Source organism: Lytechinus pictus, chromosome 3 (assembly GCF_037042905.1).
Source record: "Lytechinus pictus isolate F3 Inbred chromosome 3, Lp3.0, whole genome shotgun sequence".
Classification (NCBI taxonomy): Eukaryota; Metazoa; Echinodermata; class Echinoidea; order Temnopleuroida; family Toxopneustidae; genus Lytechinus; species Lytechinus pictus.
This window is the reverse complement of record NC_087247.1, coordinates 20,145,807-20,163,498: the sequence shown is the minus strand read 5'-3', so window position 1 is coordinate 20,163,498 and position 17,692 is coordinate 20,145,807. Positions and strand designations below refer to the sequence as shown.

The following is a 17,692-nucleotide window of genomic DNA, read 5'->3' as shown; positions in this document are numbered from 1 at the left end:
ATCTTTCAAAATGGTTAGGCCCTATACCGTATTAGTATTCTTTCAATTGATTTTAATCTCAAATAAAATGATATCCATTCACATTTTCAAAAAATGAGTAAAATGCGATTTTCCAAAATCGTAACGCGAACGTGGCCTATAGCTGCTTGATTTTAACCGGCCGATCGCGGTATCATGCAAATTACATATGCAAATATTACGTAGGCGACCAATCACAGTGCATTTGGGTCCGGGATTTGGGATTAGCGCAGACTTCGCGAGCGGTTTTCGCGCTGGAACACCCAATCAAATTATCCCATGTTATGAATACGCGCGCGTCACATAGCGATGCTCTCAGTTATCATGTTTAGTTATCGCAGCGCAGCAGCAGGTTTGATCACAAGAAGGTAAGATTACTCCATCGATTCTTTAATTATTCAACTTTCTTTGCCCACTCTAAGTTAAACTATTATTATTATTATAATGATAATTTTGAACAATATTTTTTAGATCTCGAGTCGAGCCCCTTGGTAAATTGCCCTTACTGAGTGACGGATGTGCAAAATACGGTAGGGAGGGGGCCTACCGGTACCGACTTTTTATTTTTAATCGAACCAGCGCAATGCCAATGCCATGGCATTGCCATTGCCAATAATGGCAATGCAATCACCAACGGCAACGTTTACACACAGTGCAGTGTGGCACGAATGGCGTTTGTGTGGGACTGTGCCTCGCCGACAGGCCGAGCCTGAGCCTGAGGCTGAGGCCAGCCTACCTCGAGCGAAGTTCGTGCAGGCTCCACTCCACTTCATTACCGCTACGCCTACAGCCTACACTACGCTCCACCTACCCGGGTAGGTGGAGCGGTAGTGAAGTGGAGTGGAGCCTGCACAAACTTCGCTCGAGGTAAAGCCAGCCTAGCCCAGGCCATACACCGACTCGTAGTCGTACTCGTAGCCGTAGGGCCTAGGGTCTAACTTAGAATAATAACTTAGATCTAGTCTAGCCTCTGCCTCTGGCTCTAGTCTAGGGCCTAGCCTAGGCCCTAGGCCAGGGCCATAGCATAGGCTAAACTTCTAAAGTAAAGTAAGGACTAAGGTTAGACTAGAAAATATTAATAAATAGGGCCTAAGACTAAGTTATATAGGGCCTATAGCGTTAACAGTTAGGCCTAGATCTAGAGACTAGACTAATATTTTATAATGCAAATTCATGGTCTCCAAAAGTCGTTATGACAGGCTTAGTTAGGTAAGGGATTTTGGACGGGTGTCTGGGCTCTGAGACTGAGTGTGACTCTGTCTAACCCAGCCAGCCAGGGTCGGGAGCTCCGGCCTGCTTTGCGGGCCGGAGCTCCCTGGGTTAGACTTAGAGTAGTCTCTGTCCGGTGTCACTCTGGTCATGAATATTGGCCCGAATTCATTAAAGGTGGTTTTGAAAACCCACGGTTGAGTCCATGGTTTATGCAGATTTCCTGTATAAATTACGCTGATTTTAGCGCGTATATTAAAAAATGTCCATGCTGATGCACGCTTTTGTCACAGACACAGTGCGCCAAATTGACGCCTGTTGCCGTGGTTATCCACGCTATTTTATTAATGAGTCCACTCTTCAAACATTGGACTCGTGAATAAAATAGCGTATCTAACCATGGTAACGGGTTTCAATTTATTTGGCGCACTGTGACAAAAGCGCGTATCAGCATTTTTATACATGCGCCCGATACGCGCTAAATTAAGCGTATACAGGAAGTCTGCATAAACCATGGATTCAACCGTGGGTTTTCAAAACCACCTTTGTGAATTCGAGCCAATGAGGTTGAGGGATGAAAATTGAGGCCGTCTCTTTTGACTTTGTGTTTGTCTTTGGATTTTTTAGACAAAAACTAAAAAAGTTAACTTAGATCTAAATAAACATTAGCCCGCCGTTTAGGCCTAGATCTAGATGTAGATCTATTAGGTTCTATGTCTAATTAACGTTCAGACTGTTAGAGATCTAGATTAAGTTCTAACTTTGAGGATCTAGAACAACTAAAGTTAGGGCCTACCTGTTAAAGGTCAAGTCCACCACAGAAAAATGTTGCTTTGAATAAATAGAGAAAAATCAAACTAGCAAAATGCTGAAAATTTCATCAAAATCGAATGTAAAATAAGAAAGTTATGGCGTTTAAAAATTTGGCTTATTTTTCACAAAACAGTGATATGCACAGCTCAGTGACATGCAAATGTGACAGTCGATGATGTCCCTCACTATTTCTTTTGTTTTTTATTGTTTGAATTATACAATATTTCATTTTTTTCAGATTTGACAATAAGGACCAACTTGACTGAACCATATAGTATTAAACAATACTGATTCCACATGTTCAGGAGGAATTAATCGTTGTTTCACTTGACAATGAGGAGAAAGTTTGAATATTTCATATAATAAAATACAAAAGAGATAGTGAGTGGATGACGTCATCAGTCTCCTTATTTGCATACTGACCAGGATGTGCATATAACTTTTTTGTGAAACTAAGAGAAACTTTAAAATGTCATAACTTTCTTATTTTACATCCGATTTTGATGAAATTTTCAGTGTTATGCTCGTTGGACTTTTCCTTTATTTTTAACGTTAGATCTAACTCTGTTGGCTCCACTCACTAATTACAGAGAACAAAGTTCTAACTCAATCTGTATGGTATGTACTTACAGTTACAGGGACTCGATGGCCATATGTTTAGTTCGAATAGGCTAAACGGGAAGTGGGAGTTCAAAAAAACCAGTGACTTACTTCGACAGCCAAAGTAAGTCACTGTTTTTTTTTCCTTTTAGACCTAGAATAGATCCTAGATTTAGATCGAAGTTTATTTTTTCCTGTTTTGGTGCATTTCAGGCCAAAACGGAATAGGCCTAGGACTTAATAATCTTTGGTCCAGTTCTTTCTTTATTTTTATGAAATAAAATAAAGTAAAAAATCGATGAGCCCCGTCGGGGGATTTTGCATCATTACCCTAACCTGCACGATCACGAGCCGTCTGTGTACGAGGAGAATTTATGTTAAAAATTCCTTGAAACAGATGGCTGCCACTGCCAGGTCTAGATCTAGGTCTAAATATTTGTAAAATGGAGGAGACCGATTTCTCAGTTTTGTCTAATGTTAGGACTCGGAGTCTAGACTAGACTAAACGTATGGAAGAAAGCATTTCCATCCACTCTTCAATTAGATCTAGATCTACCTGTAATCTAGGCTATATATAGATCTAACTTTTTTTCTTATTTTATTAGCTATAAATGTTCAATTTTTCTTAATCTTACTGAATAGAAAGGTTAAGATAAAAACATGATATAGATATAGCCTAACAGTTAGATGTAGACTAGAATCTAACGTTAGATCTAGATTTCTAGGTCTAGATCTAGATCTCGGCCCCACTAAAACAAGTTAAAGTTGAAAAAAAATCAAAGAAATACATATTAGAAATGCCTGAAACAATAGAATAGATCTTAGATCTTGCCTATCTACATAAAAATAAATATATTATTATTTCTACTTTTTTCAGTGGCCTAGCATATAACACAGTGGTTTCAATTGATCCGCAAAATTTAATGAGGTGGGGGCCATAATGGCCCCTAAGGCTTTAAAGGGTTAAAACCAGAAAGGCCCTGTTTCAATAGTTTTTAGAGTGGTTTGAGAATTTTGACAATGCCTGTGGATCTATCTGAATAATAAACATATAGATACCAGTAGCAGCTAAGTAGTAGATCTTTGAATAAGAAAATGAGGACTTTTTTCCATTCTCAAGAGGCGATGACTGCACTTTTGGACCACGCCCCTTGTTTTTTGGTCCACACTACCATTTTTCACCCAATTTTCTTTAAAATGGTGTCATATTGATCAGGACAACATTCTGCTCCAAATGAGAAAACTTAAATCTGAAATATCTCAATTTTTTGCCCTTTGGGCCCACCTCTAATTTTCATATTTTTTATCTGTTGACAGAATTTTTCATCAATAATTATTAGGAGTGGGTTATAAACGGGTGATTTTTGTCTCACCTGCATAGCAGAGTGAGACTGTAGGCACCGCTTTTCTGATGGTGGCGGTGTCAACACCATATCTTAACCGAAGGTTAAGTTTTTGAAATGACATCATAACTTAGAAAGTATATGGACCTAGTTCATGAAACTTGAACATAAGGTTAATCAAGTATTAGTGAACATCCTGCTCGAGTTTCAGGTCACGTGACCAAGGTCAAAGGTCATTTAGGGTCAATGAACTTTGGTCAAGTTGGGGGTATTTGTTGAATTACTATCATAACTTTGAAAATTTATGGATCTAGTCCATGAAACTTGGGCATAAGGTTAATCAAGTATTAGTGAACATCCTGCTCGAGTTTCAGGTCACGTGACCAAGGTCAAAGGTCATTTAGGGTCAATGAACTTTGGTCAAGTTGGGGGTATTTGTTGAATTACTATCATAACTTTTAAAATTTATGGATCTAGTCCATGTAACTTGAACATAAGGTTAATCAAGTATTAGTGAACATCCTGCCTGAGTTTCAGGTCACATGACCAAGGTCAAAGGTCATTTAGGGTCAATGAACTTTGGTCAAGTTGGGGGTATTTGTTGAATTACCATCATAACTTTGAAAATTTATGGATTTAGTTCATGAAACTTGGACATTAGGTTAATCAAGTACCACTGAATATCCTGTGCGAGTTTCAGTTCACATGACCATGGTCAATGGTCATTAAAGGTCAATGAACTTTGGCCGTGTTGGGGGTATTTGTTGAATTACCATCCTAACTGAAAGTTTATGGATCTAGTTCATAAAACTTGGGATATAAGAGTAATCAAGCATCACTGAACATCCCCTGTGAGTTTCAGGTCACAAAACCAAGTCAAAGGTCAGTTAAGGTCAATAAACTTAGGCCATGTTGGGGTAATTGTTGAAGTGCCATCATAACTTTGAAAGTTTATGGATAGAGTGAATGAAATGTGGACATGGGTGTAGTTGACAGTCTTAAGTCTCCGTTCAAATGTCATTTATGGTCAATGAACGTGGTATTATGTCATTATATGAATGATTATTTTATAGTAGTTTTCAAAGTTAGCACTGCTGCTATATTAAATTGCGTAATGCAGGCGAGATTGCCAGAGGCGTTCCACTTGTTGGTTTTTGTGTTTCTTTTATCTTTTCTCAACATAGAATTACAACATTTATTGTCTCTGGTCTGAAAAAAGTGTGCCGGTGCCAAAATCCAAACCCCCAAATCACATTTTTGGCCACAACTTCTTTAATTGGTGGTCTGTTTCTCTGGTTTTGGTGTCTATTCATATGTTTTGGGGGGCAGGCAATTTGCTTTTTCTAAAATTGGTTCTTTTAAACCATTTAGAGTTAAAAGGTGATTTTACCTAAATTTACAATTTTTGGGGGTCAAAAAGTAGGTTTCATCGTGTTGTGGTTCTTGGATATTAGGCAATATGAGTTTAACAGTAGCAAGCAGCTTTATATAGCTATATAATTGCTTTTATTGCTCTAAATCGGGGTTTACAGATATTTGCAAAATCTTATTACAGAATAAAAAAATATAAATAATTTAGCCATAGGGGCTATATGGTTTACAATGTACTGTACATACTGCACTGCATATGTCCATGTATTGAATACCATGACATATAACAAGGTCTGAATATACACTATATAGTGTCATAGAAGTGAGCTCCTGAGGTTTTAGAATTAGATCTGCCATGTGAAACAGACCACCAAATAAAGAAGTTTCTGCCAAAAATGTGATTTTGGAGGGTTTTGGCGGCCATTTTTTAAATTTTTGCCTGGCACACTTTTTTCTCGGACCCAAGACAAAAAATATTGTCATTTCATGTTGAGATACATTAAAAAAACTGTTGCCATATCAAAATGACAAAAAAAAAGTATTTTTGACCCATGTTTTGCCTGCCCACTCCTTTGTTGGTTATAAATCTTGTTGAATAGATCTATGTATGCATTTCACTCTAAAATAATCATATAAGTTTATGTTGAGAAGATAAATTCAGAGTTCTACATGTACACTGGTGTGACAAATTAGATGATTTAAAAAAAAAAAAATCAGAATTTTTTCCTTGCAAATGTCATTGTCATATCCGTAATCTAGACCAGGATGTCTACACATCCAATGCGTAAAACAGTAATACTTTGAAGAAATAGGAAATTGAGCTCTAGATCTAATCATAAATAAATTATCATTGCAGCAGTTGACTCTAGTTCAACTGAAAAATAACCAAGGAAGAAAAATTGTCTTTCTTTGTCACTATCAGAGATGTTCCATGTCACTTAAAGAAACGGGTAATATTTGACTAATTAGAATTAATGTAACAATAGTATTTTCATCATTAAGTTTCATTTTAATTGTTAAACCCTCTTTCCAAAATTTGTTGTTTGAGGCTGCCTGAAAGATTGAAAGTTTACAAAAATCACCCACTCTCCCCCCACCCTCTTTCTTTCCACCTCTCAAGAGTTTGCAGAAAATAATTTAACTACAGCAAGACCGAGACTGCAGTCATGCCAAATGATACCCAAGCATCTGAAGGTCCCTTAGACCGATCCTTTGAGGACTTGGTTACTAAGATCCTCGCCACTGAAGAAGACTGTGTGACAAACGACAACCTGGGTGCCCAGATTTCTCTGACGCAAGAGCTGCTAGATACCCTTTCAGCTGGAAACTGGTAAACAATTTTCTGTTTTCTAATGATCTGCAAAATGGCACAATCCCCATAGGAGATTCTAGGTTGTTCCAGTGTTAACCAGTACAGCATTATAGTATCCAGTGTTTGTGAAGTATTCTAGGATGCATTTTGTTCAAACATGGAAATTACCTATTATAAAGCGTACTATGCTTTTTCCATTGTTTGAAAGATATTGGGTAATCCAGTGGGATACCTGTTTACTATACCTGGGTTGAGCGCAGCACAATGTCTTGTGTATGAATATCTTGCTTAAGAAAATTAATGCCATAGCCTGGATTCAAACAAAAGACCTGTTTAATATTATAGGGAAGAGTTAAAACCAGACTATGGTACTTCTACACTTTCAAAGGGAAGTTCACTTCCCCCCCCCCCAAAAAAAAAAAGGAGTTGATTGATTTAGGTAAAAAAAAGAGAAAATCAAAGTATAAAACAAGTTCAAAGCTGAAAATTGAAAATTTTGCCCTTAAGTATATACGGTAAGTATGTGACTCATTTACTACTGATTGACACTTCATGAATTTTCAAATCCCAGTAAATTATTACACTGGAACTTTTGGTTCACATCAATAAATTTGCGTCATATGATACCTCTGTCTTTATTATGCCCCCTCCAAACAAAATTTGAAGGGGTATATAGAAATCAGTATACAGTTGGGCGGGCAGTCGGTCTGTCGTAAATCTTGCGCATTGAACTACTTCCTCAGTTTTTAACCAATTCTCATGAAACTTGGAACACATCTTGGTGTTGGGGTATAAATGTGCAAGACACATTTTTTGCATGTGTCTGAAATTTTGTTGCCATGGTAACAGTAAATATGGTGAAAATATTGTAGTGTGAACTAGTTCCCCAGTTTTTAAACAATTCTGAAATTTGGCACAAAAATTAGTATTGAGGGTATTAAAGATGTGCAAGACATTTTGTGTGTGTCAGAAATCATGTTGCCATTATATGGCATATTAACTATGAAGTGAAAATTGTGTAAAAAATCTTGCACTTTGAATTATTACTTCATTAATTTTCTACCAATTCTCATGAAATTTATCTCACACATAGGTTTTGAGGTAAAGATGTGTGAGACACATATTTTGTGTCGGAAATTGTGTTGCCATGGTAACAATGTATGCCTAAAATTAGGTAAAATATTGCGGTTTGTACTACTTCATCAGTTTTCAACCAATTCTTATGATATTTAGCTCACAAATTGATCTTGTGGTAAAAATAGGCTAGACATATTTTTTCCATGCATTGAAAACTGTTGTCATGGAAACAATGTATAGCGGGGGTATGAATCACCTTCAGTGATAGTTCTAGTTTTTGTATTTCCCCCTCTCCCTACTTACTTTGAATTAGATTGTTATTTGGAGATCTGTCCATTATCTTCTTATCTGATTAGTTTTGAAAATGGCATTCCTCCATGGAAGCAAGCTGCAATCCCTGACATCAGTGGTGTATCATCTGCCCAGCTGATTCAGGAGGCACTCAATTGGATGCAACAGAACAAGAATGGACAGATGTTGAATGGTAAGTTTTTTTGTAAAAGCTAGCAGATTAATAGCATGTGAGAATGTCTAGTCATTTTTGTCTTCAAAATAGGTTTGATAAAGGCTATTATAGCATATTAAACTTGACATTCATTCATTAATTTACAATTTTCCTTGTCCCCTAGTTGATTCATCCATTCAATCTTGTCATTAAGAATAAGTCAGAAAAATCTGGTAATTAGTAGGAAATAAGTGTATGTTAAACGTTTTACTATGGATATTTCCAAAATGCCATAACGTATATAATTCCTTTGTATTTTCAATAAAAAATTGTAATGAGAGAAATGTGAAAAGATATTAATTTTCTAATTGCTTCTGTTTTCAAAATACACTTGACAAATTGTGATCCTGTTTATTTGCTTATCCACTTAAAAAAAAATCATTGCAGCTGAAAGTGAGAACATGTATACAGGTTCTCCACACAGCTCTCTTGCTGGAAGCTACAGTTCTGGAGATGAAATTGGTTGGCCAAATATTCCACTACCCAGGGTTGAGACAGACCTGAATCCTCCCTGCATGAACCGTAGCAGTCCACAGATTCCACAGCTAGATGCGAAACCAACTCCATACAACTATGAAAATCAACAGCAGTTCAACAACATGCCACCCTCAAGAGAAGACTTTCCCTTCCAGTTTCCTCCAAATAGAGCCTCTCCTATCAATATGGCTGAAATGATGGGTGTCCAAAAAGACCCTCAGTTGTCTTCACCAATGGGTAGGTTCAACAATGGCAACAATCTACGAGGCTCACCTGTCCAGTCACCACCAGTTACCCAACCTCCCATATCCCCAAGTTTCCATTCCCAAGATGATTACCCATCTCAACAGCCAAATTTTCATCAACCTTTCCAACGGCCTCCCTTCAATAATCCCAGAGATTTTGACATGTCTCAATATGCTAGAGCACAGCAGTGGAAAAATCAGCAGGACATGTTTCGCAACATGACCAATCCTAGATTCAAGTACGATGCCCAAATGGCAGCTGGGTTTCCTCGCAACAACTATAATACTCGCTATCCATATAGCAGCAGACCAAGTCATGTTCCAGGTTGGGTTAAAAGAAACCAATCACTCAACATGAACATGAAGCAGTCAACATCATTTACTGAGAATTATGCTTCCCTGCCTCACAGCCCAATGTCACCAACATCACCAATACTAAATGGGGAGCTTGCTGCAGCAATTGAAGACTGCCAGTACCAGTTACAGAATCTGGAAAAGGAAAGGAGAAAGGTGAGACTTTCTGAAAGAAATGAACTTCAAGTTTCTTTAAAAAAATAAGTCATTAATAAAAAGGTGGAAAAAATATTAAATAAAAACAAACCGTTCATTAATGTTTCTATTACATGATCTAACAACCAATTAAAATGTTTGTTGAATTCTTGCAGAAACTTGTTTACAATAATCATCTGTATTTCTCATTCATTTTTGAATACCTAAAATGCTGGGACTTTCACTTTTTGTATACATGTAGTATCTGCTCTATAAAGTATAGTGGTGTGGAGGGGGTTTAAGTGCTTCTATACTTGAAAAATTGATAGCTGCTTCTCTAACTTTCCAAAGAACAAAGAGTATTCCATTGAAAGGAGCTTAAAATATTCATAAGTGATTCACATGAAAACTAAAAAAAGAAATAAACTCAGGTTATAAAGCGGCCACTACTTACCATATTTTCCAATGAACAGATTATTTTGCTGTTTGTTGCCTAGGAAAGTGAATAGAACAAAGCACACATTTCAGTCTTCATTTGCTAGTATGTTCACATCTTATACAGATAGCCGTGTATTTTTAGACAAACTTAATAAAACAAATCATAAAAGGGCCTCTACTTCACCATACTTTCAAAAGAACAGTATATTCCTAAATGTAGTCTAGAAGACAAATGATTTTCAAGGTAGTTTTCAGCTGCAACATGTACAATGTTCACATCTTATACAGATAGCAGATTGAGTTTTTAAAACTTAAAACAGGATAGCGGGGTGCTCTGTTTTAACAACATCTCCAAAGAACAGGATAAATCCCCAAATGTAGCCTAAGAGTCTTGAAGACAATGAAATAATCTACAAGGCAGAATTCAGTCTTCAGTTCCTACAATGTTTACATCTTATGAAGATAGCAGAGTGATTTTCAATGCTAACCGTATTTACCGATTGAGTGAAGCATTTTGTTATCACAAGCATGGTAGTCACTTGTTTATCTTTTATGCCTCCTCCCTCTGTAGGTAATTCTTGAGATTTTAGGGAGGTTACCTGTCCTTCAGTATGTCCCTCGCTCCTGTTTTTGTTCTTACAGTACTTATGAACCGCTTACAGATCATATCATATATGCATTTAAAGAAACAATAAAAATTGAATTGGGGGAATCAAGGTCCAAGCAAGATGGCAAAGGTCCTTAACTCATTCATTATATCTGAAGATATATCATTCTCATGATAACTAGTAAACCAGTTTAGGTATACCCCATTCAAACCTGGCCCATGTATCTCAGAGCATAGATGATCAGATTAGGCTCATGAACATTTAATCCTATAGAATCGGCCCTTCAACACCTTTTTTGCAGTTTTTGTTTTTTTCATTTTATCAGAAAAATATTTATTTTCTAATAATCATAAATATTTTTCCTTTCATTGTATAGACTGAGACTGAACTAGTTAAAATGAATCCAGGGAAGCGCATATCAAGTTCTAATACCATTGCAGTGCCTCCATTACCACCAAACCCATCTGCCTTGGATCAACTTGTTGTTGAAGAGTACAGAGAGCACAGCAGGGTGATTATAAATATTATTTTTATTATCAAAATTTCAAAAAATTCTCAGTCATAAATCAACTATGCTTTAAGAAGACAGGTAGTTATTAACTATTCTTAAATTTTATGTAAACTAAATTTTTCACCCAACAACCAACAATCGGCGTGTTTCTACAGAGAATCGTCACAAACGGTATTATCCGCGAAAGTATCCTGAATTCCGGAAAACTTCCCTGTAGAAACAGACGCGATGTGGTTTATTGATAAGCCGCATCGCGCAAAATACGGTTTCTCATAACCACCTCTGGGAGGTGGTTATTGCCGTGTTGACGGAATTTGAGTTAATTGGATTATTCGCTCTGTAGAAACAGGTTGGTTTACGGGCGATACAGTTTTATCATTCTGGAAAAGATAAATTGTTTTTAATGATTCTCTGTAGAAACAAGCCAAAAGATTTCGGAGTTTTTCAAAGGGAATGCCAAAGGGGGGGGGAGAAGGGGTTGATGAGAAGAGAAAGGGGAGGAGAAAGGTGGAGTTTTTTAATCATAACCTATTGCACAAAGTTATTTTATGTTCATGTTTTCTTAATTTAATCTAATTTCATGCAGATGACTACTCTGTTGAGCAAGATTGGAGGTCTGAATGCCAAGGCTCTTCATCCAAACATTGAGGCTTGCCTAGATATGTGGATGTCAGCCATACAGTCTGTTGAAGCACACCGAACAGCTGAAATGTGTCAAACTCTCCATGGAAGGAATGTTCAGGATAAAGGTATGCATTTTTCTTGTAATTAGCTTTTTATACTAATAATCTGAAAAGAAAATATTTCTACTGGCTGACTCAGATTGGGATACTGGAATATTCCACAGGTTATGGATGATATTGCATGAATCCAGGATGAATGCAATGGTAACCTGAACAAGTGGAATATACTGTATCCTTTGAAGAAATTTGATCCACTCAATGATCATTATTCAGAAGACTGCAGTATGGCACAATATTTCACAAAAAGTTTTGTGGGAAATTTGTTAATGTAACATGTTGCCTATGGAAACCAGCTGACTCATAATATTTAGTGTAAGGACTATTTGGAAAAAGAAAGGGTTCAATTCCTAATTTAGCAAACTATGATGATGATTACGTAATTAGTAATAGGCATGCACAGTATACAGTCATTTTCAATTTTTCTGCAATATTTCAAGATCACTCGTGGCTCTGGAGGGAGGGGGGGGGGGGGGGACTCATGCTGCCGGAATTTTTTTACTTTTTAAGGTTAACATTTTGAAATATCATAAATCAAAAAGGAAATGGGCCTAGTTCATGAAACTTAAAGTAAACATAATAATTATCAAGTATTTCTAAACATCCTGCCAGAGTTTGAATTCACATGATTAAGATCAAAGGTCATTTAGGGTCAATGAACTTAGCCCATGTTGGGGGAATCAACATCAAAATCTTAACCGAAGGTTAAGTTTTTGAAATGTCACCATAACTAAAATGTTATGGGCCTAATTCATGAAACTTAAACATAATGGTTATGAAGTATTACTCAACACCCTGCCAGAGTTTGATGTCACATGATTAAGGTCAAAGGTCATAGCCCATGTTTGGGTAATCAATATGGAAATCTTAAGCAAAGGTTAAGCTTTTGAAATGTCACCATAACTTAGAAAGTATATAGGCCTAGTTCATGAAACTTAAACATAACAGTAATCAAGTATCACTAAACATCTTTTGTGAGTTTCATTTCACATGACCAAGGTCAAAGGTAATTTAGGGTCAATGAACTTAGATTACCTTCTCTCTGGAATAATTTGCCGTTAAATTTAAGAATTATACCATCACTGGAGACCTTCAAATCTAAACTGAAGTCTTATCTTTTCTAACAGTATTTAAAAGTTATTGGCAATTTGACACTCATCCCAAACTTTCTTTCTTTTCTTGTGTGCCTTGGAATATAATATTTCTAGATAGATGGCGCTATATAAATGCCTATTATCATGTTGGGGGAATCAAAACAAAATCTTATCAAAGTCAAGTTTTTTAAATATCATAACTCTGGAAGTATATAGATCTAATTCATGAAACTTAGACATAAAAGTAATAAAGCATCAGTGAACATCCTGCTTGAGTTTTAGGCCACATGACCAAGTCAATGAACTGGCAGTGTTGGTAATCATGTGCACCAAATTTTCTTAGTATTAAGTAAAATTCAAAGCAAGAATTGTTCATAAAATTGCTCGTAATTTACGAACAGCTTTATGAAACACCTACCAGGTCTTTAAATTAACTTCAGCTGAGTTGTTGCACTTTCTACCTTCTGTGTGGTTTTAACAAACTCTATCTTTCATGAAAAAAATCCAGCCATGAGTTCACTTTTATTGATTATTGTGTGTTATTGTAGGAGATGGAAGCATTGTTACAAAGATCAAGAATCTCCATCAGGCCACCAGCGCAGCAAGAACCAAGTTGTGGTGTGCTCTTCAACTCTCCAAAGAAAAACACATCCCTCCCATCAATAAGGAGCTCTTGAATTTCCTCCCAGAAATGGTGAGGCTCATTTAATTTTGAATAGGATTCAAGACTTTTTATCATTATTCATTGGTGGCATCTGGTTTCATCCATCTGCTTTGAAATGTAGGGTTTTTTAAACACTTTGGTATGATTGGTCACATCTCATGATCAAGTAAGATTATATCTTTGACCATTCAGTAAAAAAAAAAGAAACAAGAAATTTCAAGCCTTAACATGATTTTTCTCTCTCTGTTTCCTGGAAAGTGATTATCATGTGTTCAACAAGTTGATGGATTAATTGGGATTTTTCTATTCCAATCCCCAGTATTGATGTGTGTTTCAAGTTATAAAGATGTTAGGATTTGTCCCTGTTATGAAATATTTAAGTTTTCTGTTGACTTTAACATTTCAAAACATAATTATGGGAATTATAATGCAATACAAAGTGCTTAGTGAAAAACCATAATCATATTCAAGGATAATGTGACCATTACTTTATCTCAAGATTGAGTGTTTTCTGAGAAACAAATGAATAGCCAAATGAGAGCCCCAAATACTTATCATGAATGAATATCCTAAGGCTCTTAATTGCATCAATTTTTGATCTTAGAAAATGATAGGTTCAAGATTAATGATGCCCTAGCTTTTTGTTAATTGTAAGTTATTTTTAGATATTATTTTTAGATATTTTTGTTAGCATAAATCAAGTTCAGCATGTTCTTTTTTTTTTAACCCTAAAGTAGATTATTTGCAGTAATGACATGATCATTATTACATCATTGGTGCATTCTTGCATGATTCAATAAATGAACATTAATAGACATTCTAGTTGGAAGAAATTTTTTTGAATAATGTTCACAAAGTCAACACTGCTGTTATATATATTGAATTTCGTTATATAGGTGAGACCACCAGGGGCATTCCACTTGTTATGGAATATGGTTAAATATCCTCTATGACCCTATGATAATAACTGATTGCTTGACAACAAATTGTAAAAATTAGAGACAATTCATCATTGCATTATAAAGATTTCTATAAAGTTTCTTAAGGCCACCATACACCTCATTGCTGGTCCTGATCAGATTTTGGAACAAATCGAATTTTACTCATTTTCTGAAAATGTGAAGTGTCTTTTGATTTGAGTTTCATATCAACTGTAAGAATATTGATATAACGATTTTGGATGATTGCAAGACATTATTCTAGAGTGAAGGTCAAAATTAGTTGATTAAATTTGCTTTTATTCTAATAAGCCTTTAAGGATGATACATAGTTAGAAAAATATTTGAACATAGATATTAATTTGATGATCTAGAACATTACACAGTATTAAAGATATTCCATGTCTCAATATTAACATCAAATTCTACTATGTTTCATGACAAACTTGGGTCACAGACCAATCCAATAGGGTATGCGGTGACATTTAGAGAGAGTTTCATATTCTATAGGGAAATATATATATAAACAAATCGTTTTAAAAGGCTTGCAACACTATATTAATGAATGGGATACACTTAAATTTGGAAACAATTCATAAGCTATGCAATGATAATTTTGATGTATATTGATACTATTGATTATGCAATATTTCTCATTATGATAAAATAGATATCTGTGTGAGGAAACTGTTTTATCATCTTTTTTTCAGTAGATAAGGCATCATCAGAAATATCTTATTTTATCCATACAGGTTTATTTGTCTAAATGTTTTAAAATGTATAATGTTGAACTACTTTCATTTATTTAAAAGTAAAGGGGACGGGGGGCTTTGCAAGTGCAGAATACAGTAAGTGCACACATGTACAAAGGATATGAGACTCTAGTTTCAATGCTTACTTTAGCAGGGTATTTTCTTATATTTTCATCTTGATTTTAGCTTGAGTTGAACTTTCCTCTATCTGTACCAGGTTATATGCAATCTTCGGCTTTATTAGCCTTTTTTTCCATTTGTAGTCACAGTTTTAATCGTTATTTTTTATTGATATATAATGCTGTGAGCATGTACTTGTTTAGGAATCCAAAATGAAGTTGAATGAGTGTACTATATAGGAGTGTAGATCATTTTCAGAATTATATTTATATCTGTATTGGATTGGGCCAAACAATATTAATTGATTATGCTTGAAAGGAAATATGATCAATCATTATTCCCTGTTTATTGTGGGTACATGGATTTGTATTTTTTCTTTATGTTTGTAATTATGAAATCAAATGTACAATAACAATGGTTTAAATGATTTCATCTTCTACATAAATGAATCAGGAATGATTTTTTTAAAATAATATCTTAAAATCTGTAACAATTTTTATTTGCCTTGTTACTGAGTAATGAAAGTATGTTATTCCATCTTTGTAGATAAACCATGTGACTGCCATGTTCTGAATGTATTTTATATTAGCTATATCATAATTCTTTTGATTTTTTTTTACTGTCATTCAAGGGATCTTGCCTCTTATTCAAAAGTTGTAAAGGATGTGTTAATATATTTTTGTTTAAAAAGTGTCTTGACTAAAATGACTCACAGTTCAAACCACTTTATTAGGTTATTATTGGAGTGTTGCTTTCCATAGATAATGATGATTTTTCTTTACTTACACTCCTTCATTTCTTGATTATCATAAATCCAAAATACACTTGAACAAGGGTAGCAGCGTTATTGATTATTTGAGTGATAAACAACAGTTTGCTATTGATGTATATGAGTTCCAGACCTTTGATACTTTTATACAATTAGAGTGTTTTCTTATATTATTATATCTAAGAATGTATATATGTTTAAATTGTACTAACATATAACATATCTTTGAACAAGAAAAACCTTGCTCTTCTGATCATTTGAAAATTGGTCAAAATCGAGAACATGAAAATTAAAATACAGATTTGAACCAAGATTGGAAGAAATAAATTAAATCACTTATTTATTCAGGAGAATTTATTTTTGGGAATAAGTTACGTTGTCTTCCAATCATGTAGGAATGGGCAACTCAGGTCATAAAATTTCTCTTCTTATTTAAGGGAACAATCAGCAGCGGTTCTATTAAGGAATTTACTTGGATATACATGTAGGGAAGGGGAAATATGGTTTAGAATAGATCATGCATTGTCTCAATTAGTATAACTTCATATTCACATTGAATGAACTGTTCAAAATTGGTGAATATATACTGGGTTATTCTTTTAAAGCAATTGTATATTTCATGGCAGTGGGTGATTATATTTTAATGAATTTAATTCTGGCTTTGGAAAGTTCTATGAAGTAATATCAGTATCATGATCGTGACAGTATTTCGCTGTTTCTTTGTAATTCTTTTTTTTTGCAGGTTATTTTCAGAAATATTTAATTAGAATAAAAGAACATCTATATTTTGTATAAGAATCAGCGTGTACAACAATGATATCAAAATTATTTCAAAAAGATTATTTATTTAATGGTTGCTTTGCAAACAAATAAGGAGGCGCCAACTATAATGTTGACAAACGCATTGTACATGTGACAACTGCGAATCAAATTGAAATAGTGGAATTAATGTTAAGTGTTGAAAGTATGAAGATGGTTGAAGTTTAATGAAAAAATGTACACAAGTTAATTAAATTATTTGCAATATGTTTAAAAGTTAATAAAAGTTTTTCAAATGTATAAATGTTTACATTAATTCACACTGTTTAAATGAATTGTCTGACAACACTGTTGTACATCTTGAGAAAGCATTATACATGTAGTTGAATTTTTTAAAATTGAAAACTCTGTTCTCTACGGCATTATGCCATTATGTATAGAAGTTTTACTCTAGCTGTTGACCTGTTATATGGCAGTTATTCAATTTCATGATTGCATTTTTTTTTTATTAAAGTATTTCTTTAACATGTTCAGTACATTGATTTTGAACCCTGTTTTGTGATTGCATTGTTAGTGCTTGTTGATTGACTCAGTGAGTGATGTAAGGTGAAAGGAAGAGAAATAATGGGTCAAAGTCATGCAGTGTAGGTAATAAGCGATCCAAACCAATGGACTTGGGGAGGGTGTCACTTCCATTGAACAGCATCTACATGCATTGCCCTGAAAAAAAGTGCACCCTAAACACAGATTTGTGCACGTATATGACTTAGATTTGCTCAAACAGGGATTTCATGTCAATGCCATCACACAGCCTTCAATAGCGTTTTAGCTAGTGATTTA

The 17,692-nt window shown here is 34.9% G+C and overlaps 1 protein-coding gene across 1 annotated transcript; it reads left to right on the top strand.

Annotated features, from left to right (window-relative positions):
* Positions 1 to 303: 303 nt before the first annotated feature.
* Positions 304 to 17,392, top strand: LOC129257671 (uncharacterized). The gene is made up of 7 exons (XM_064096596.1): positions 304 to 386; positions 6,475 to 6,684; positions 8,100 to 8,227; positions 8,636 to 9,480; positions 10,882 to 11,016; positions 11,603 to 11,765; positions 13,399 to 17,392. The coding sequence occupies exons 2-7, from the start codon at positions 6,521 to 6,523 to the stop codon at positions 13,557 to 13,559; spliced, it is 1,596 nt and encodes a 531-aa protein (XP_063952666.1). The 5' UTR covers positions 304 to 386; positions 6,475 to 6,520; the 3' UTR covers positions 13,560 to 17,392.
* Positions 17,393 to 17,692: the final 300 nt, after the last annotated feature.